General features: G+C 43.3%; 1 protein-coding gene across 7 annotated transcripts; it reads right to left on the reverse strand.

Moving 5' to 3' along the window:
• Nucleotides 1-2801: 2801 nt before the first annotated feature.
• Nucleotides 2802-11970, reverse strand: LOC129380996 (uncharacterized). 7 transcript variants are annotated; one of them, XM_072285329.1, is made up of 5 exons: nt 11853-11970; nt 9444-9586; nt 8411-8479; nt 7275-7355; nt 2802-4942 (listed from the first exon to the last, which is right to left on the reverse strand). In XM_072285329.1, exons 2-5 carry the CDS (start codon nt 9490-9492, stop codon nt 4830-4832), a joined length of 312 nt encoding a protein of 103 aa, XP_072141430.1. In that variant the 5' UTR covers nt 9493-9586; nt 11853-11970; the 3' UTR covers nt 2802-4829. The 7 variants fall into 7 exon arrangements, 2 of the variants coding, with proteins under 2 accessions (XP_072141430.1, XP_054919368.1); XR_011890982.1 differs by having other exon boundaries at nt 4860-4942; nt 9440-9586; XR_008609229.2 differs by having other exon boundaries at nt 2802-4870; nt 8411-9586.
• Nucleotides 11971-21860: the final 9890 nt, after the last annotated feature.

Below are 21860 nucleotides of genomic sequence, written 5' to 3' on the forward strand. Positions count from 1 at the left end.
GTATGCGTCACGAACGCCACTAAGGAGAAAAAAAAAGCGATTTAACACTTAATCTGCAAATATCTTCGCAAATTTCACAATCAGGAGTCACACAATCTAATTAGAATACAATTGTCAAGGGAATCACATACTTATCAAGAATCACAATGCTCTATACATCATGTGAATTCGAACCCGCGTACACTCGCATTTGTACAATTCAAAACACACATCATAACCATTACACCACAGCGCCGCCACGCCCAGTCGTGTTCTTTTAGAGCTTATATATATACCAAACGTATTTGATGAATCGGCTGTGGTGGGTGGGGTTTCTCTGCAGTGTGCTGTGCTGTTGTGTACTGGAATACGTGTGCGTTTGCATCATTTCCATTCCTTGCTACGACTAACGAAGGAAGACAACGTAGACGACAACGTGAGAACTATTCACGGCTTGTCGTCACCGCAGGAAAATAACAAATGTGCCGTTCAGTTCATGATCGAGTGCTTCTCCAGTCCATGTTCTCCAAAATACGCGGATACAAAGTATTGCGCCAACCATCCACGTATGTGAATTTAATTCGCGCGTATACTGGTGAGCAACTGCGACGCCAGTACCAGGCATTTCGACGTGCCTCACGCTGCCGTGTAGACGTTCTTTTCAAGTGCATTAGTTTAGAGTTTGGTTCAGTCCGCTGTGAGCTGTTGTCCTGCATTAGCAGCGGATCGTTAGCGTTTTGAAGCGCATGCATTCCAGCATTTGGAGACTGCTTATGCCGATAGCCGCGTCAAATGCATTGGCACGCATGTTTAAATGACTAATGTGTCCACTTGTTACGCGTGCACTGCTCGTATCCTGTGGCAGTGCTCGTTCTAAAAGCTTCGAAGACCATCTACACTCATGCGTGTGTTCAATTTATATATGCACAGGATGGACTTGCCGGCTAATTGGTTGAGCATTTTAGAAGAAACAGCGCAACACAAGGACGACGCAAAAACATGCCACACCACGAAGCGCTGGTGTGGTTGATGCTTTTTTTCGTCCTTGTGTTTGCGCTGTTTCTTCTTCCACGATACACGCACACCACAGGTACGCGAAAGTTTAGGAGCATAAGTGGTTAACTCTGTTTTCCCCGTTTTCTCTCAGTGTCAATGGCACAGTGCGTTGCCCGGAATTGTGCACGCTTACCCCCATATGCAGAAATGCATCATAACTTGAAGCCCATGCTTGACTTGATCTAAACGACGCAAGTCGTGAACGCACCAAAAGAAAGGCAGTGAGCGTCTTGGGGGACGTTCGCACCAGGCGTCGTTTATATCAAGTCAAGCATGAGCTTTGTATTAAGATACATTTCTGAATACGGGGGCTAGACATCTGCTTCTTACAGAAAATGTCGAAAAAACGCCCGCCAAAACCAGGCGCATTCGTAAACTTAACTAGGCAATACGAAGCTTCATAGAAAAAAAGAAGAGTGGTATTAAAAGCTTTCAGTATTTTTCTTTACTCCAAAATAGTTGCGCTCTCGTGGCTTCACTGTACAGAGATAGTGCTGCGTTAGCTAGAAAGCATGAATTTCCTAACTCCATGCCAAAATAAGCTTGTAAAATTATTTAGGTGCTAGAATCCAGGGTTTGTAGCGATCCTTGAAAATCTTTTATTTCTAAAATGCCATTTTCAAGGCATTGAAAACCCTTGAATTTTTAGAAGTACTGGAAAGTCCTTAAACTTGTACACTTGGCTAGACTTAGCAGACATTGCCAAGCGCTTTTTTTCCCTTCTGTGACACTCTTTCGCATGTCACAGAAAATTGTCTCTGGAGGTAATAGAAGGAAAGCGACATCCTTAAAGTTGAAATTACAAAGGAGCTGCAGATACCAGTTTTATGCACATGGAACCGGCGACAAATGTGCTTGGAGGAGCAGAAGCAGGAAGCTCAACAGTCGAGGCATTCGAAGAGAAGCCGTGAAGAGTAAATTGAGAGCGACAGACACAATAAAAAGAAATTAGAAATTACTATTGCTTATTTGATGGTGAAAAAAGCTGAGGCAACAGATGACATCACATACACTGTCAAACCAAACAGTATTCAAAAACTGCAAATGTTGCAGGTCCAAGTAGTTAATTGTGCTATTGCAGAAAAACTTTGAGCGCTTTCTTGAAATGCTTCCTTGTGTGCGTTTAGTGGTGGGCGGTGAAAGGCAAATTAGCAGTCTTTGAAATGCTTGAAATCACTGAAATGCGATTTGTTTTGTTTTCTTTTGTTTGCATTAAAGTTAACGGTGTTCTTGAACAAGTTATTGCCTGTCCAAACTACTACACACATTGCACGAGGTCCTTGAAGTTACTGTGTCGGGGCCTCGAAAGTCCTTGAAAACCATTGAATTTTTTTCTTCAATATTGCTACGAACACAGTAGAACAACTGTCATGAAGTAAAAACCTTGGCTGAACAGGGGCTTATACGCAGAGCACAGGAAGACTAGAAATGCAATAGTAGGCATGGAGGGCCCTGAAAAAAATTTGCCAAATCCGCTCGTCTGCCTTATGTTTCTGCACTGACTGTCGCATTTTTAATAGAAGTGCACTTTCTGTTCTACTCCAATAAACGCAACATTACGAACTCCAGTGTGGGGCAGTCCTTCAGCCAGTGCAGAACTTTTTCTGTGCATCCGAGTCAGCTCTGTCATTTTTCCAGCATTGTAGTAGAAGATTTGTTAAACTGGTTTAGCAGAATATGAGCAGTATACTCTTAAATTAGCTGTTTATTTGTATGCACAAGTGCAGGTCCTCAGTTTGGTTGCATGACAAATTGCCATTCCTCAATAGATACAAGAAACAATTTTATTACAGTTTAATAAAATCCAAACAGTAATAATCACAACAATATAATGACATACATTTCTTTTGGTACGTATACAGCCCATGTCTTGGCAGTGTATAAATTCAACTATACACCGCAAGTACTGTGTCCTGACCACTATTATTCACATGTGTAAAACCATCACAGCAATTCAACAAATATCACAGTAATTAGTGACATACACTTTGTAACTGCTTTACATGAGCATAATGTATACAAATGGTCCCTGTGTACCTACACATGACTAGTGCCACACGAGTACTATTACTCACAGGTGTAAAACCAACAAAGCAGTTCTTTAAAAAATATCACAGCGCTTAGTGACGTACATGCTGTAACTCCCTTGTAGAAACTTAATACAAACACGTGAGGACACAGAAAGCTAGCAGTGGGCATACATGGGAATACCACCGCCTCAATACTAATTCACAAGTGTAAAACCAACCAAGCAGTTCTTTAAAGAATATCACAATGCTTAGTGACATACATTTTCTAACTAGCTTATATAAGCTTTATACAAACATGAGAACATACACAAAGCTAGCGGTGCACCCGCATAGAAGTGCGGCCATCTGAACACGATTATTTGCAAGTGTAAGCTCAACAGAACAGTTCGTTATAGTGCCGCACATTTTGTAACTGCCTTATACAAGCTTAGTGCAAGCACAAGAATGCAGAAAAATATAAATTAAAAACTTGCTCTATGCATACACAAACAGATCAACACAAATGGTAAACACCGCTTTGAAGACAAATGTGACTGTGGCAAAGCGCAGTGCTGTGCCGGTTGAAATTGCCACCCACAAAAGTATTGAGCAATGCTTAAACCACAGGCAATAAAGTGCTGAAAGACTGCGTCTCTAACGTAACTATTTTATTTCAAATTTCTTGAATATAGGGCTCGCTTGCAGATAAGGCATCTGATCCAACTGACCTGATTTTACACCTGCTACATGCATACAATGCACTCAGATATAACTGGTAATAATAATTATAAAAGGCATTTAAAAACTTGATAGTATGATGAAGATGCATGACTAGAAAAGTTCTGTCCCCCTCGTACTTGTTAAAAAGGTGTAAGTACGACACATGTTCTTTTTTTCCTCAATTTTTGCATTAATGGACAGCCGGGAACCTCGAACCGACACAAAAAAAAAATACTGCTATGTTAATAGTGTTATGAATAATTTTTTGTGAAAGCTTTTTTACAGACAACTTGCAGTCTCGTTTCTGGAGGTTGAGCTGTATCTTGCAAAATAACTTGAAAAGTGGTCACATGGGAGCATGACACTATATCATAATGTTAGTTTCAGTTGACTCTCTTGCCCTACAAGTCGCTGCTCACTGTGGCCAGTGATGCAACAGCAGTGTCTGTGTGATTTTCATCACACTTCTGTCCTATGCCATTCTTACCAGAGTTGGCGGCACATAGATACCCAAATTTCGATAGTGTTGCTTTCTCAGGTGGTTGCTTTTGATTTGCTCAATATCAGTTGGCACTTCAGCTGCATCAAACTTCTTTTTTACCTCTTCAACAACAACATCAACAACAATCTTATGACACCTGTGTTGTCCTAGTTGCCTACAAAGACCAGTTAATCTAACAACACTGACAGTCTCTACTATGTTCTAATGGAGAAGATGTGTGTCCCACCATGTGTTCAACATTGTTGTGGCTATGTGGGCTGGCTGGGAGGCAACAACTGTAATATGTTTTCATATGTTAAAGTGATGCTTGTACTGTGTTATAACACTTAACTTAGTCTTGCACTTGCTGCACAATAACACTGGCTCACAGTCGTGGTGAAAAGCTTTTGTAAGTTGAGCAAATGAGTTGTATCCACTACAAAAAAAGTCAGTGATAGCACACATGTTGCTCTACCAGGCCTGGTGTGGTTCCTTCTGACACTGCTGCTGACGCGCTGCTGCTTGCCTCGTACACTGTTGCAGCTGCAGTAGACGTGGCAGTCTCTGTATCTATTGCTGCCGTGTCATCTGTCATGGTAACTTCCAAGTGGTACCGGGCTCACTTCTGCAACAGAGATATTGTTTGCCCCTTGAGGGCTCTCATGATCAGGGCCAATAATTTCGTAGGCATTGTCTCCTGCATCGAAGAACCAATAAGAACAGCATGAATTAATAAACATAGCTCTAAAAAGTACGGACATCAAGACTTAACCACAAACTTTGCACATAAGTGACCGGGCTTAATGAATAATACTTGCAGGAGGAGTTACACAATTGTTTGTGTATATTACAGTAAAGCCTCATCAGAAGATATTCAAGAGGCACGGGGAACATGTCTCTCGAAACCAAAAATTTTGAGACACTGAGGAGCCAGACTAGATCACTTTATTATGCATCATCACTAAAGTACGTTTTGATATATCTGAAGGAATAAATGCTCAGGGTGGCTTAAAGGGCTCCTAAACCACTTCTTGACATTTTTTGAACATTTCAAGTAAACACGCGTATCGAAATCAGAATGCCGTCACGATCGACGAAGCCAAATGCCAGAGTGCGTAGCACTGCCGGAGCACCACAATATGAAGAAATTGACCCCGTGCGCCTCTCTGGACCTATCCTGCACCCCCCAGTTTGTCCTGACGTCACCAGGCTGTCTCTGATGATGTCACAAGTTTCCGGTGCTGTCGATTGGTCGAACGAAAGTGTACGACTGCCGGCAAGGCCTGCAAGCAAATACACACACTCCTTCTTCCTCGTCGCGTTGCGCGCGATGCCATTGTGGGCAGCCAATGGGGGCAAAGAAGAGAAACGCCAACAGAAGGGTCTCCCTATGAGGCTCTTCAACGCGAGTCACCATACAGTTCCGTTGTATTAGCGCCACCCCTCGCAGGACGACGGGCCAGCGCGGCAGCAACAGAGCTCGTTGGTGTTCGCCTGTCCCGTAACATTTGGAGGTGTACTAGGCAAGGAAAAGACGATACTGTCCATATGGTGTGTACCAGATGAAAGAGTAAAATGAGTGGGGACTACTTTTCGATAATCAAACACACGTAGCTCCACTATTACTGCACCGTTTCGAAAAATTCTTGCGGCTACCTGTTCATTGCCTTATTGTGTAGAACTGCAACACCGCAACTAAATTTCAACCTCGGTGGCTTAGGGGCCCTTTAAAGAAGACATTCACAGCTTTTTAGCGACTGTAGATTATGTTAGCTTCCTTCCCAACTTCTGGAATTTAAACACTTCACTTTGCAAGCCTTGTTGCTCGCAGTACCTTTGAAGTGCTCTTAGACGCTCGTCAGCTTCAACTGCCGACACTTTCTGCCCTGCACTGTCCTCGTTGCCCTCCTTTTCTGGTTCATGCTAAAAGAGACATGCGCGATTGACTTGTGTAAGGATTGCGTGATCTTTACGCCCTTCGGAGCACACAAGGTGCACAAAGTGAATGTGTGTGCGTTGTGTCCCTTCGAAGTAGTGAATACTTAAAAAGTCATCCTTAGTAACAAAGGTGTCTCTTGTATACAGTATTGTTAACGTGGCAAACATCGGAAAACCAACCAAACCATTTTCAGATGTCTCTTACAACCAAGTGCATCTTGTAATGAGATTCTACTGTACTGAATATTTTTCAGCTATGGATCATCTGCATGTACATATAGTCACAAAGACATGTTGTGTGGAATGGCGAATCGGGAAACAGTTCGCACTCTTACTTTGTGTCCCTAACATAAGCAGCTGATAACAATATGATAAAAAAGCAGGCAATGAGGCTAGAATGGAACATAATCCTTCAGCTCTAAACAGTTTTTTGGGCCCACATCATTCCCTCATATGACATAAGGAAACAACTTGATTGCAGTAATGGCTGCATGTGATCTGAGTTGATTGAAACAAACTATACGTAAGGTTGTCCTGTATGTAATTTTATCAGAGTGCTTTTTAGATGTCCTGCTGGTGATCCTGGCTGCGCGATGCTTCTCATGCTTTTTGGCACGATTCCTTTTTTTCCATTCCACTTTTTTTTCAGATTTTCTCCCCTTTCCCTTCCCCCTTGTGTAAAATAGCACACTTGAAGTATCAAATCTGTTGAACTAACGTGTGTATCAAACCTGTTAACATGTGTGCTTCTCTGTGGTCTGTGTTGTATTTTTGCGCTGCACAATTCAATTCAAGATGAAAGATGGAACGTCCCTGCCTTTAGTTTAATTGTGTGTGTGTGTGTGTGTGTGTGTGTGTGTGTGTATATGTCTCTCTCATGTTTTGAAATATATGTACATTCAGGAGTGCCTGCATGCCCTTCTCTCCTGCTCCTGTGACGAAAAGGAGAGCCTGTTTATGTACCATAGTAAAAAATTCAAAGGTTTTCGCTGTGCCCATTACATCCCTTATCATATGGATCTGTCACAATACAGAGTAGCAGTGGTCCATAATACTAGCCCATCCCAACATAATTATAAATTACCACATACCGACATGCTGCGAAACAGCTGTTGCAAAGCCGCTGGTGAAGGCAATTTCCGCAGCACTGCAGTGGTACAGCCGAGTTCCACCTGTATAGTGACAAATCCATATGCGTGTTAGCAACTCAGTAGTTCCTGATGGTTTCATAAGCTTTACACTACACAATAAAGTAATCTAGACAACTTTGTTGGAACAAATGCACATAATTAGGACACCACTTAAACACTAACACGATTAATTGCCCCCAATCTCTCACTCACTAAGGGATAATATTACTAAAACATCGGTGGAGAGCTCAGATTAACACAGCCCATAAAGGACAAGCGTTCTTTGAGGAAAACAGCTATAACAGCGGTTAGTTTTCTTGATCATTTTATGTGGTAGCTTTGATTTAAATGTCATGCAGTACTATAAAATACGAAGTGCCGCATTTCTAGCAGCAGAAGGCGTCGTCAGGCTCATGGTACAACAGATTTTTGCACTGTTTGTCAGTGAGCCGACACATACAAAGAAAACCGAATTCACACATACATATACAGTGTCAAGTTTACTTCTCCTTCTGAAAACGCAGCCACCAGTTCCAATGGTGCTGAAAGGAAAGGTTATATAAAGTGCGAGACTGCATGGAACTGCCACTTATGACTGTAAATGTATGGTCTGCTGATTGCAGAGGTAGTCATATGCTATTTCTAGTCTCTTTTAGAAGCATTACTAAAGAACAAATTAAAATCTATTCATAAGTCACGAATTTCATGCATCCACAGTTTGGCTAAATAACCTGTGAGAAAAAGACATGTTTACCTGGAATAGCAACCTTTTTTCCTGCTGCAAAACTTTCCTTCGAATTAATGAAATAACTTTACAGCGTCATAATGCGTTTCTCGCAACTACTTGCCGGCAGTGGCGAGTTAGTGTTTATATCCGACTCATTGGGCGACAATACTGCCAAACACAAATGCTTCACGAACACGAGAACACGTCCCTCGCAGAGAATAGCAACCATATATGCCTCTGTGAGACATGATCGCACCTTTGTGGTCAAAATGTACATTAGAACGACATCACCATCTCATTAAAAAAAAAAGCCTCCGTACAAGGCAGCTGCCAACTGCATAATGTGAAATTGCAACTGATGTCCACTTACTGGTGGCCTGTGTTTGAGTCACTTTTGGCAGTTGACTGGGTGCTGAGAAATGCACGTCCTGGGTTGTCCCTGCAAAACATACAGGGTTATGTCAGATGTTGAAAATATATATATGCCGGCATTTCATCAGTCGCAAAACAAACGAGTAAACTAATAAACAACTGTAATGTAAACAGAGTACACATCATAAGATAGGCTGTCAACTGTTAATGCATTACGCAAAAAACCTAATGCATAGGGAAGACTATATGTATACACACGAAGCTGACACACAATTTAATTCGCTCTAGGTTTTTCCGTGCAGTATATTCAAATTATTATGTCTCGTGGTTAGAGCAAAATTAGTGTAAATTACGAACTAAATTATCTACCCTGGAAACTTTTCTTCAATATGCACCTGTGCGCGCTTCGAACGAGTAGCGTTGTAAAATTTACGTACATGGCATTTAACATAGTTGCTGAACACGGATTTCCTTTGCCCTGTATCGTGTACAGTGAGCTACATATATCTGCCCCCCCCCCTTTTTTGTACTAGCCATACTGCGTGCCACTGCACCTATACGCACGTCAATAAACCTCACGATACAGAAATAAAAAAAGCGCCAATCACCCATGCCTGCATGTTGTAGTGGGCCTAACCTAACCAAGCATGGGCTGTTGCTTTCTATAGTAAACACAGGCACCGTGCTCATTGCAAGTATGTATCATGTCGCTAAGCAAATATGCAATTTCATTGTACCACTATTTTTTTATCACATGGATATATGTGTTGAGAGGCAAGACAAAAAGCAGTCACTTCTCAGAACTAATCAGCTTTCTTAAAACACATTTTTAACTTTTCAATGACACTTGCTGCTATGTGTTTGTCTCCAGTGAGCATACTTGATTTGACTTTCCAATCAGAGACATTACATAAATATACCATGTTAAGATGACTGCCTGGAGCACGTGAGAATTTTCATCTTCGTGTAACATACTGTATCTTGATTTTGTTGACATTTGGTCAAATGGTACACCCAATATACCCACATACTAGTTTTCTTGTCCAAATAACATGCCAATGTATTTTGATTTTTTGGCATTGGCTCCTCTACACTACGTGAAGTCGCGCTGCATTGGCTCTTTCACATCCTCGTGTCCTTGCAGCTGCCTTCTTGCATTATATAAAGCGGGTGCCTGAAAAATATCGTATGCAAAAGTCAACACAAGGACATGGTGCAAAACAACATCAAGACAGTCAAGGCAATGGCAATAAAAAAGTCTTAGCTCTTAGTCTTCCTAGTGAAATGCATGCAAAACATCCAAATGACTGAAACAGTCAACTGCTAAACTAACTTCAATTTTTAGATTTAAGCAAAAAAACAAGCCACAGTTCATCCTTGTTTTTCATGAATGTTAGAATACTCCTGCTAATGAATAGAATATTGGTCATTTTCAGACGTCATAGGTCTGTCATGAGTCTGGTGTATCGCAAACACCACTTGTGACACATCCTAAGCACGTGCCCAGTGTGCCCCCCCACCCCCCCGCACCATGCCTGGTTGTGCCACAGCTGAAGCCATAATTTGAGGATTATAGCTGCAAACATGATGCTCAGTAGGGATGAAAATATTGTCCTTCAGCTCAATGGATATATGGATGTGCCTATAAAAAAGGGCAACAAGGCTTGTTATGGCAAGCTTACCCACATTTCAATACTAACAAGTTCACTGCGGCCTGCATCTAAGCTTACTAAAAGGCATGAACTTATTTTCATGCATGAGGTGCGCAGTGGAGTTCATTTTTGACAGACCCGACTACTGCTGCAGTTTGAAATCTAGCATTTTAGATTCTTGTAGGCATGTAAAAGTTGCAGTTAAACCGCAGTTATTAGTTTATTACACCAACCTATTGTTCTGTGTACGACAGAATGGTAACACGGAATTAAAGCAACATTTTATTTTGATATTTTATTTCTCTACTAAAAATATTCAAGCGATAAACACATCATAATCTGCCATGCTATAGCAAAATGCACACATTACGCTTGTAACACCCAGAGGAAGGCTGATTTAGCTGTTCATATGACATAACTCTGACACGCCAACTCATATTAGCAAATGCACAGGCATGTCCAAAACAATAAGCGTATTCAAAGCGCCCCTACAATTGTAATTCCACACAGCAGCCGTTATATTCGATGCCGATGCGTAACTAGCTGCTCGACAATTCACCGAGTTTGTAGACATAAGCATCCTTTCAGTTTCGCACCGTGCACGAAAACCGCAACAGGAGACAAAACCAGACCTATAATCACACCATTTCAACATGAGCAAAAACAGTTCGGTCTTAGGGATAAACACTGTGAGAGCGATTTAGTGCGCGACGGCGACGAGCGACGGCTTCGAGCGACAAAACGGACCGTCGCTTGAACAGATGGCTCGGTTCTGGAAATCTAGAAATCGTCGCTCGTCGCCCAGAAGTGCTATGAGCGACTAGCCAATAGCGCGAAGCCGGAACTGGATGTACATACATCGCTCAAATACTACCGATTGTCGCGCGGAACGAGCAAATGATTCAATTTTTATACGTGCAAGGATAAGAACGTACTGCAAGACCACCGGAAATATTTTATGCTACTTTTTATAGTAAAATACATCAACGTAAATTACTAAAGCACGCGTCACGCGTGACTGCAGCCCTCATGCCGGCAACACCGGGGAGGCGTCGCTCAAAATCGTCGCTCGCACGGAGTACGACTTGTAGGCGACGAGCGAACGCGACAGCCATCTCCGTCGCGTCGCTTGTAGCTGCCGCGCGCAAGATCGCTTAAATGGGGTTTATACTTTTTTCAGCATAAAACATGGATTCCTCATGCGTTTTCAGTAAGTTCAAGATAACGCGCCCAACTGACCTCTTGCAGCATGCAGCTGAATGCCTGCGGCAAAGTTTCTAACTAGCACTGGTGCTGCACGTAACTTCAGTGGTCGCAGATTCCCCCTGCGCGAGACACCGTCAAGCGCGCGGTTTATTTATAAAAAAAAAGCATGCTGCCAGCAAAATGACGGCTTCTGTTATGTGATTCCTTAGTTCAACAGCGTTCCGTACATAGTAGACTGCCAAACTGAATAAATTCAAACACACAAAACGCACGCTAATCACGCTCCGCATAGGCTCGGAATCACGGGCTGGTGAACTAACCATTTTAAGCGTCCTCTCGCCTGGCGTCTTATTGAACATACCATAGTTCTGGCAGCGTTTGCGATTTTTAAAGCTCTTACGGACAACGGCAAAGTGATAAAATCACATGCAGTTATCGCGACGACTGGCTTTTTCGATTGACATCAAGAGACAGCGCGTACGCCTAGTCCTTTGTCAATCGCGTCGGCTAAGCGCAGCGACAACTTCCTGGCGATAGCATGACATATACGGAGAATGTGCACCTAAGTTAGAATTCACTTACCGTGGAGGATTTGTTGTTATATCCAAGGCATGACGAACGACTGTCGTGTTTTCGTGGCGACGCGAGATGGCTGCCACACGATCTCCCTCGGCTGGCCTTTGCTCGCTGGATGGATCTACTTTCTCCGGTGCTGTGTTGTTCCGCGATCTTGAGCGCCCGCGCGCGCGGTGGAGCCACTCCGAGTGAAAAAGTAGAGCGCTCGCTACGCGTTCCTTTGAACTGCGGCGGCCTGTTCTCTTAGAAGCAAAACGATGTGTTCTTTGCTCAGCGTGCATGAATGATACATTGCCATGTTCGGGGCCAGCCACCTACAGTTGAAGCAGAAGATTACGCTACGTTTTGTTTTCTATTGCCGCAAGAGTCTCTCTTTTCTATTGTCGCAAGAGTCTTTTCACTCTCTCTCTCTGAAGGGGAGAGTGAAAAGCACATTTCACTCTCTCCTTGGTGACAGAGTGAACAATGCATTTCACTCTCCTCGACATTTTGCGAGAGTAAAACGACGCTTTGAAGAGTGAACCGGCAGCTTCACTCCTGCGATACCCTTCCTAGTTTTTAGAGTGAATGGATAAAAAATCGAGGGTTTCGTTCGAAGGGTTGTAGTGTATGCACATTGGTGGACACAGAATCGCTGCGTGTCTCCCATGTATGCTCTGTGCCTGTGTCTTTGTACGTGCACTGCAACAATTTGAAGATGACCTACCAACAAACCCACCTAACCTCGCCTACAGTATTTCCGTCAAATAAAGATAACTCTGACTATAGCTTTTCCAGAAGTAGCAATGTCGTGAGGTAAGACAAAAAGAAGTCCGAAGGTTCCCTCCTTGCAGGGCAAAGCATGTGACTTAAGATACCCCGACGAGCTGGTGCATCATGAGAAAATTTGTCAATTTGTTGCTAAAACCTAAACCGTTCGTATCAGTACGTGAGGAATTCGAGCAATATATCCTCCACCAATTCTAAAGAATAAGTTAACTAAGTGGATGCGTTGTTAGTGATTAAGCAGCCCCGGATGACAGGAAGTAGGTGGGTTTACTAAATAACAGATCATTAGAATTTGCCATTGTACGCAAAATTCTCCGCCATCGTCCTTGCACAGATGGTCCAAGAAATGGTACGGCTTATCTAACTGTCGTTTTCGTCCTGACACAGTTGCGGCCAATGAAACCCTCCACGGAAACTCTTTGACAGCACCGACACTCTTCATAAAGCGTGGTTTTCTCGAAGTAGATGTTCAACTGCAAACACGTACGTAACGAACACAACGCATCAAGTTCCACTAAATCTGATGACGCTTGCACGGCCTTTTAAAACCGGCAGAGCTGCGGACCCAGGTTCCGGCTTGATCTAACCAGGAGCTTGCTGCAGCGGACGTGCGCTCTCCGCAGCGTCCTCCACTGAGAAGCAGGACATGCCAAATAATGGCCTCCGCGATCGGGCAGCACGTGGACTACGCACGCGCTGCTTGATGTCAGAGGTCACGGCAAGACACGGCCAGCCCTAAACGAGGTGTCATGAATGAATGCTTTAGTCTAACTCCCGATTTTTGTCCCTGTACGTGCTCATGCAGAACCACTACTTCATGCCATGGTTTCCTCTAGATCGGCCAAGAGAGAAAGGCACGTGACACAATACGGGACATAGCTTTCGCCAAAATCGTCACAAACGCCATTTCATTTCTCCGTACAGCCCCAAATTGGCTCAACACGCAACCAAAAATGACGCGTTCGCCATTTAAATGCTTAGGAGAACAGCTGTGAGGAAAGGTGCTCGAGAAAGAATACACGTAGCCTGATCACAGGCTAGAGTTATCCACCTTGGCTGTGGCAAATTAAGACAAACATTTATTAGGAGCAGGACAGAACATACATATGCATGATTTCAAAGCAAGTTCGCATGTCACACAGCAGTGACTTCAAAAACTTATCTAAAATTGACCTAAAGAAACGTAAGTTCGTTTCCCAATAAACCAACGGGTGGTAAGCCGACGCATCGTGTGCACAACCTGACAATCATATCAGCCTTAATGATCTCCCTTACTATCATTTATTTATTCTTGAATACCACATCATCTTGCAACTGCGGTTAACATCCGCACATGCTATAATGAGTAGCAAGAAGACTGTCCTTCAATTTGATCACAATGTGCGTTCCTTGAAGCGATCATTAAGGCATCTAGCGGACTTCTCCGTGTAGTATTTGGGACAGCTCAAACGATCGCTTCAGGGAACACATCAATAAAGTGCGCAAATCGAAGGAAAGCCTTTTTGCTACTCATTTCAGCCTGTCCGGTTGTCAGCCGCCCTCAGCTGATGTGATATCCAAAACTGCGGCTGACATCCGCACATGCTACAATGAGTAGCAAGAATGTGCCCTTCACTTTGATCACGGCCTCTCGAATAATTTAGGCATCTCGCGTACTTCTGTAGTACTTATTGTAGCGTTAACCAGCAAAAGCATAGGCTTTAGGGTTCGCATTTTAAACCCAGAGGGAACTATCCTATGGGGCATAGATTTGGGCACCATCTATTCGTGTGTATATAGTTCTGTTGCACTTCAAATAAACATTTCTTTAATGTTAGCACTTGTGTCTCGCCTCCTCCGTCCGTGTCTTGCTTTTGTGCTATTATTCTGCAGACATGTGCCAACAAGCCTAAAGTGCTCTCGTCAAGAAGAATCAAGATTGACCTATTTCTAAAGTTCTATGCTGCTGTCATCAATTAAAAAAATATCACTTACACTGCAATAATGAACCACATGTATCAATTTATGCAAGCAGCATGCACTACCTTTTACATTTAAAACTGAACTATGGAAGCAAGCCGAAAAAAAAGTTAATTATGGGGTTTATAGTGCCAAATTCACGATCAGATTATGAGGCACACCGTAGTAATCGATTCCGGAATAATTTGGACAACCTGGGGTTTTTAACGTGCTCCTAAATGCAAGTACATGGGTGTTTTCGCATTTCGACCCCATCGAAATGCGGCCGCCGTGGCCGGGATTCGATCGCACGACCTCGTGCTTAGCAGCCCAACACCACAGCCACTAAGCAACCACGGCGGGTAAAAGAGGAAGCCACAGTATAGGAGCAAGTGGGCAAGCGCGTTTGAGTGTCTTGAAGAACACACCAAGTTTCTAGTCCCCTTTAACATTTTATTCTATGAACTTTTACTTCCTTGCTCAAAAAGAAGAGACAAGCCCTCGTTTAGGCCCCTTGAAATGCTGAAATAAGTCTCAATCTCAGTATTGTTTTCAATATCAGTCTTAATCTCAATAGTGTTGAGCACTACGTATGATGCACCATGCCGTTGCACGTATATTCTGCAACCACATAAAAACACTTTAATTGCTCAAAACTTGTGAAGAATACCAGCGGGATTGAAGAAACTATAAACTTTACAAAGAAGACACAGATATTTGCCATATCGTATCAGAGCTTTGCTAATGTCGATTTTAGTAATTGAATTAGCTGAATGCTGGCGTATTACGTGCCAACACCATGATTTGATTTTGAGGCACGCCATAGTGGGGGACTCTGGATTAATTTTGACCACCAGGGAATATTTAACATGCTCACAATGCGCGGGACACGCGCGTTTTACAGCGCAGCTCTTAGGCGCCCGTTACTGCGGCGAGCGTCGGCGTCGGCGGCGTAACCGAGCGAACGAGCGCTGCGAAAGATGAAAGAGCGAACACGGAGCGGGAGATGAAAGGAGGCGAGCCGCGAATGGCGGAGACCAATGAGAGCGGCCCCTTCAGTGACGTGCGCGGGGGAAACTGGTGTCATGCAGACCCGCCCGACCGCTCGATGCGTACTCGTATCTGGGCTCAGCCGGACCACTCGTTTCGTACTACCAGCTACAGCAGCTATATGTTTTATTGCCAGCATGGCACAACTTCCAAGTGCACATATAAGATGTTCATTTCTTTTTATTTAATTGATTTTGAGGAAGTTGTTCTAAGTGTATCATATCATACGTCATGCAGTAAGGAGGTAACAGTACTGTCAGAGAAAAGTAAAACAAGTTACGAGTTGGCTTCAAACATCCTGCTCAATAAATTCCTCGCTTGCTATTTCGCAGAAAACAAATGCCATAGGAACGCATTGGGGAGCGCTTCACCAAGCATTGTTTATTTTCTTCTTCGCAAGCAAAAATTAAACCTAGAACAGATAAGTTTATCGCTACATGAAGCTGCTAGAAATGATTTTCAAATGCAGTGAAATATAGGATAAGTACTGAAAATACGTAAGCACAACCAAGTACCTCGGAAACTGCCGCTACCTAATAATATCACAACGATCTCGCACACTAATTTAATGCTACGGAATAGCCATACGTAAAATTAAGCATTGTAAAGAAAGTAAACGCTAAAGATCACAAACGTGACATGAAAATGCCAAAATTTTCTGACCAACAAAATGTTAAATAGAAATTATTCTGAAACATGGTAGAAGTACTTTGAATATATATAAGCAACAGCTATCGTAACAGTCACGTTCTCGCAAAAAAAAAAAAAAAAAAAAAATCGTAATAGCACTGACTTACGCACGAAGCCGCAACTAAGTGTATAACGCAGCATAACCTTACCTAATTTTCAGTCATGACAACATTCTTGGTGACAAATCAAAGTACTAAACCACAATAACCTCCAACGTGAATAGTGAAGATTTCCTTGAAGCCTGTGTATTCAAACAATTTTTTATTGCAAATGAATGTTTATGTTGTTGTTTTTTTTTTTCAGAGGTATTATGCCAAGGAATGTGCACCGTATATACCCACTGTTGCAGCGACGAATATTCAAGGATTTAAGTAATTTCGACAGATTGCCTGGCGTTCTTATTAAAGCGAAGTTTTTATTCTTTGCCCACCTGAAGGTGGTTTAGCGTGACTGGTCGAGATTCTCGCCGCAGAGGCTCAGCAGGGGGTTTTGCCCAAGATGCCCGCTCAATGATAAAGTTACGTGTCCAATGGTAGGATTTGCACGGTGGTCAATGCATTAGGCCACGGACGCAGGAATATAACAACCTTACTACTTGTTTCCTCATGTAAGCTAGCACTCTGAAACGCTTGGCCAGAATGTCGCATCGCAAATCACTATACTTTATAGTTACAAAAGTGCGAGCACGCCAACTACCCTTCCCTTGTCGCAGCCAGTGCTTCGAGACGATATGTAAGATTTCTCCCGCTTTTGGGATTAGCCCCCTAACCCACCACCGGGATCGGCTCATGTCGGCGGCGGAAAGGGCGCGCCGGGCGCCGCATGATATACGACAACGATACACGACCTTCGATACACGACGAAGGCGAGAGACACGTTTGAGCCGAAGCTCACATGCATGGCCACGGATCTTGCTGACATGGCTACGCTGGACTACGAGATCCAGCCATGAAACAGCAGCATAGAGCAATGATGCTTCACAAGAAAAGAAAGGAAGAAAAGAAGCAGGGAGATAGGCGGCACCGTGTGGTACAAATAGTATACGTTTCGCTTACTTTGATAGTCATCTTCCATTGTTCGTTATTTTTCGTATTTTTTATATATCTTATTGATTCATCGACAAATTCATATGTGCTCACGTTGTACTATTCTGACGGCATTGAAAGTGTCGCTTGTGCGATAAAAATAAATAATATCACCTAAGAAATAACTATGGCATTTGTAAACTTTCTACGAAATGGGAATGTTTGTCGCGAGTACGCCTCTTCACATCGGGGTCCCACTACGCTCTAAGCTTTTTAATCACTAGCAGATGATGTGCATCCGAAAGTTTAAAAAATTCAAAAGTGAAACCACAGCAAGACTTCCCGAAAGAGACCGTGAAATATTTATTCGCACGTTACGTCAAGTTTCACGCTGTTGGAGAATTTTATCGACAAGAAAATTCCCTCCACTGGGAATGATAACTTTGCCTGTTCAACCTACTGCACTATAGCGCACGGTATATAATCAAGATATACCGTGACAATTGCTGTAAGAGCTCTTAAAGCTACAGCGATTCTGTGGAACCATATATAATCAAACTGTAAAGCGATGTAGCTGAACTAGGAGAAGGAAAGCAGATTCAGTCTCAACATAACAAGTCAACCTCTGCTAATGCTTCCAGCAGCAAACATCGTAGAACTTTCAATGAATATCGCCGCACTCATAGTTCATTGGAATCAAATAGAAAAACCAGTAGCAGTTAGTTAAACTCAACGGCCAAAAAGTAACTGTAACATCAATTATTACAGCCGGTAGAGGAAGCACCAGCGGCTATCCAATGGTTTACAATAGAATGGAAATTGATGTACACGTGCAGTTTTTGTCAAACTTTCCTGTAAGACTGTATGCGCATCAAGAGTATTAGTCATGTGTAACAATTTTACCCGTCCGGTGTGCATAAATATTATCTAGAATCTACAGGTTAGCTCCACAAATTTTCGTGAGGAAATAAAATCGAAACAAGCGGAACCAACTATTTCACTGGAATTTACAGATGGAGCATTAACCTCTCAATGTGTGTAAACTTTCCGACACAATAACTCGTCAGAATTAAAGCAAAATCGTTGAGTCGGTACAGCTATATCGTTATCTACAGCACAAAAAAAGTGAAAACAGTTTTGAAACAACGCGGTAGCTTCAAGTTAAGCGTGGCTGGTTTATGTGAATGTCTATAGCGCTGCTAGATGCAACCCTTGCCGTAAAATACGAACGCGTTCGATTATTGGCCAGCCTTAGCGTCTTACGTGCAAAACGTATCGTCTGACCAATAGGTCTTCCATGTTCTAGCACACTTGTACCGTATTCCTTTATGTTCTGATTCTTACGTACGGTATTTGTCCCGACATTTCAATAAAGAAAAAAAATGTCTATCTGCCGTAAAATACGAACGCGTTCGATTATTGGCCAGCCTTAGCGTCTTACGTGCAAAACGTATCGTCTGACCAATAGGTCTTCCATGTTCTAGCACACTTGTACCGTATTCCTTTATGTTCTGATTCTTACGTACGGTATTTGTCCCGACATTTCAAGAAAGAAAAAAAACAAATCTTTGCCATAAACTGAGAGCTTTTTTGTAGCTCCTATTTTTATCGCGTTCTGCCGGTGTTCTCCCGTGTTGGGATGACATTTTTATAGGGACATGGAAACGACGTCATAGCACACACTTTTTTCATGCACGCAAAAGTTCAAATATTCGAAGTTCAGTGGTAATTTATGTGACTGCGCTTTGCTGGACGAATTCCGCAGGTCACTAGGCACGGAGAATTCGCTGCCATTTCCTATAGAGTAAAGCACATTGGCTTCCACAGATGTCCGGGATGCTGAAGCTTCGCTACGCTTAGAGAGTGAAGAATAAAAAATAGGACTTACTTGATCCCTGAATATTTTTCGTATGAACGGTTAGAACCTCCGCTCATGTCAGTTTGTGTGAAGTGTGTTGTACAAAATGTTCTGTGCCTAAAGCACACGGTCCAGTATGACCAACTGATACTAGATAACTTAATGTGTAATTCACAATGTTTATGGCAAGCTCATTAAAGACACAAAGTAAACTTATTGGGCACAGTCCAAGCCCAAACAGTGTGATTAGATAGAAGATGCCTGTAACAGAGACATGCAAGGTAAAAGCTATTTTTGTGCAATAGATGTTTTTCCCTATTTCCAGAAGTGCAACTATTCAATTCGTGCAGCATCAACCCGCCTTTCAAAGTACGTGTCCAACTCAATGCTAGCACATCATTTACGTCTACCATTTGTATTTGGCACAGCTATTTTATCTCTAGTTAAAAAGCTAAGGAGCCAGTATTTATCATGGTAGTTGACAGGACATGCTAGAAGAAACATGGCCCTCACAAAAAGCTCTTGCACTAGAAATGCTCGCAAGGGCGAACTACTGCCAATTCTAATACTGGACTTACTATTAACAAAATAGACCAGTCTATGGTAAAGAGCCCTCACGAACGAAAATCTTTGTGAACTCAACACCATGTGTTTATACTATCCCTCGCATTTCATCATCGCCATCATCATCATCATCATCGACAACAACAACAACATCACCATCATCATCATCATCACATTTTTATTCCCACTGCAGGACAAAGGCGATCTCCAATAATCACTCTCTTGCGCTAGCTGATTCTAACTTGCGCCTGCAAATATACTAATTTCATCACCCCACCTAATTTTTTGCCGTCTTCGACTGCGCTCCTCTTCCCTTGGCACTCACTCTGTAAGTCTAATGGTCCACCGGTTATCTACCCTACGCAGTGCATCGCCTGTCCATTTTCATTCTTTTTCTCTAATGCCAACTAGAATATCGGCTATCGCCGTTTTCTCTCTGATCCACACCGCTCTCTTCCTGTATCTTAACCTTACACCTAACATTTCTCGTTCCTTCGCATTTAACGTACCGAGAAAAAAAAGCAGTGCTCTGCCCTGTCATTTCGCTGCAGTGCCATAAAGTACGCACACATTCAGATGGTTTCCCTTCCATCTACAAGTCCCACACGTCAGAACAACCTAGGCTGCATTCTCGTACCATCTGAAGGCTGCAGTGCTCTGGAATGTGCTGCTGCACCTGCTTGCTTACATACCTAGCCGCACTCATTTTATCGCGGCAGTGCGTCCGTACCCCGGAATAAAAGAATAGACTTATCAGCTAAAATAGTTCATTTACTGTCGCACGTTTACTTCACCTTATGCTGTTTTTCTATTGCTAAGTATATTTATCTGCCACTACTTTAGCTCTTGATATTTTTTCAGGTTCCTGCGCGTAATTAGTTTTTCACTAGGTACTATTTATGCTTACTCTGCAATCCCCGATAACACTACCACAATTCGTGCAGGAGTTTTAGGGATTCGCACCCATACGAATCAATATAAAAATAGTGCCCCTAATTCTTAGTGCTCAGCGACTACAATTGTGACTGTTATTTTTCACACACTATAGCAGCAGTCGAATAGGACGTTTATAAAAGACTGCACTGTGAAAAATTACGAAAAACGTTCGGCAGCATGTTGCACTCCTGTAACACGTGAAGGCGAAACCCTGCTGCACACTTGATCATCCATTAAGTTGCACGATCGGAGGGGTCAGACTTCTTGCAAGACATAACGAGCCGCAGTGTGAAGTACACGTGTGCCTCTTTAGGTCGACCTCCTCAACGACACATGCGAGCTCTTGATGCACTACCTAAAGGGGCAGCATGCTTGTCGCGAGTAAGTGTTACACACGTGTAACACAAGCCCAACCCAGTTACATTGCATCCTCTCAGCAGGGGAAAGCAGCATCGTGGTCGAATGCCACGCTCTTGCCGCTTCGCACGTCGCACCTCGTTTCTCGCTTCGCGAGCATCTTTGGCCGTAGCGTGCTTCCGAAGCCTATCGCACAATTCGCTAGGCTCCGGGCGAACGTTCTCCATCGCCGTCTATCCCGCTTCGCAGTCGACTGTGGCCACTAGGGTGCCTCGATGCGCGCCCGCGCGGAGAGCGGGCGCACATCGAGGCACCCTAGTGGCCACAACCGCCGCCGCCGCCACGTGACGTCAGCGACACAACACCTGTTTTTCTGTCTGCGCGCACCACTCGTTCCCCTCTTAAGCCGCCGCTCACTCAGAAAAAGCCACGTGTTTTTTTTTTTTTTTTTTTTTTTGTACCACTCGACTAGACGCCGCGTTTTTGTTTTCAAGGCCATCGCGCAACGAGCCACTTAAGGCTCTCGCTTTAGAAAGAAAAGCTGAGTGCAAGAGTAAGTTTGTTGTACTGGAAAAGTACTACGAATCTCCCGGCCAGTCATGACCCTTAAGTATTTGGCGGCAGCTGCATGATGGTTGATAATTCAGTTATCTAATTTATGAGCGAAGCTTTTCTTTGCGAATGTCGCCGGGTTTTCGTGACCGTGGGTGATGTCACTGCTGGGTTCCTTGCACCACCACGAGATGGCGCTCGCCTCCGCGCATCCACCATACGGCTGGCCTTTCCCAGCATCGCTTTCCGCGCTGAAAGCTCGAAACACCCATCAAG

This window comes from Dermacentor andersoni, chromosome 1 (assembly GCF_023375885.2).
Source record: "Dermacentor andersoni chromosome 1, qqDerAnde1_hic_scaffold, whole genome shotgun sequence".
Taxonomy (NCBI): Eukaryota; Metazoa; Arthropoda; class Arachnida; order Ixodida; family Ixodidae; genus Dermacentor; species Dermacentor andersoni.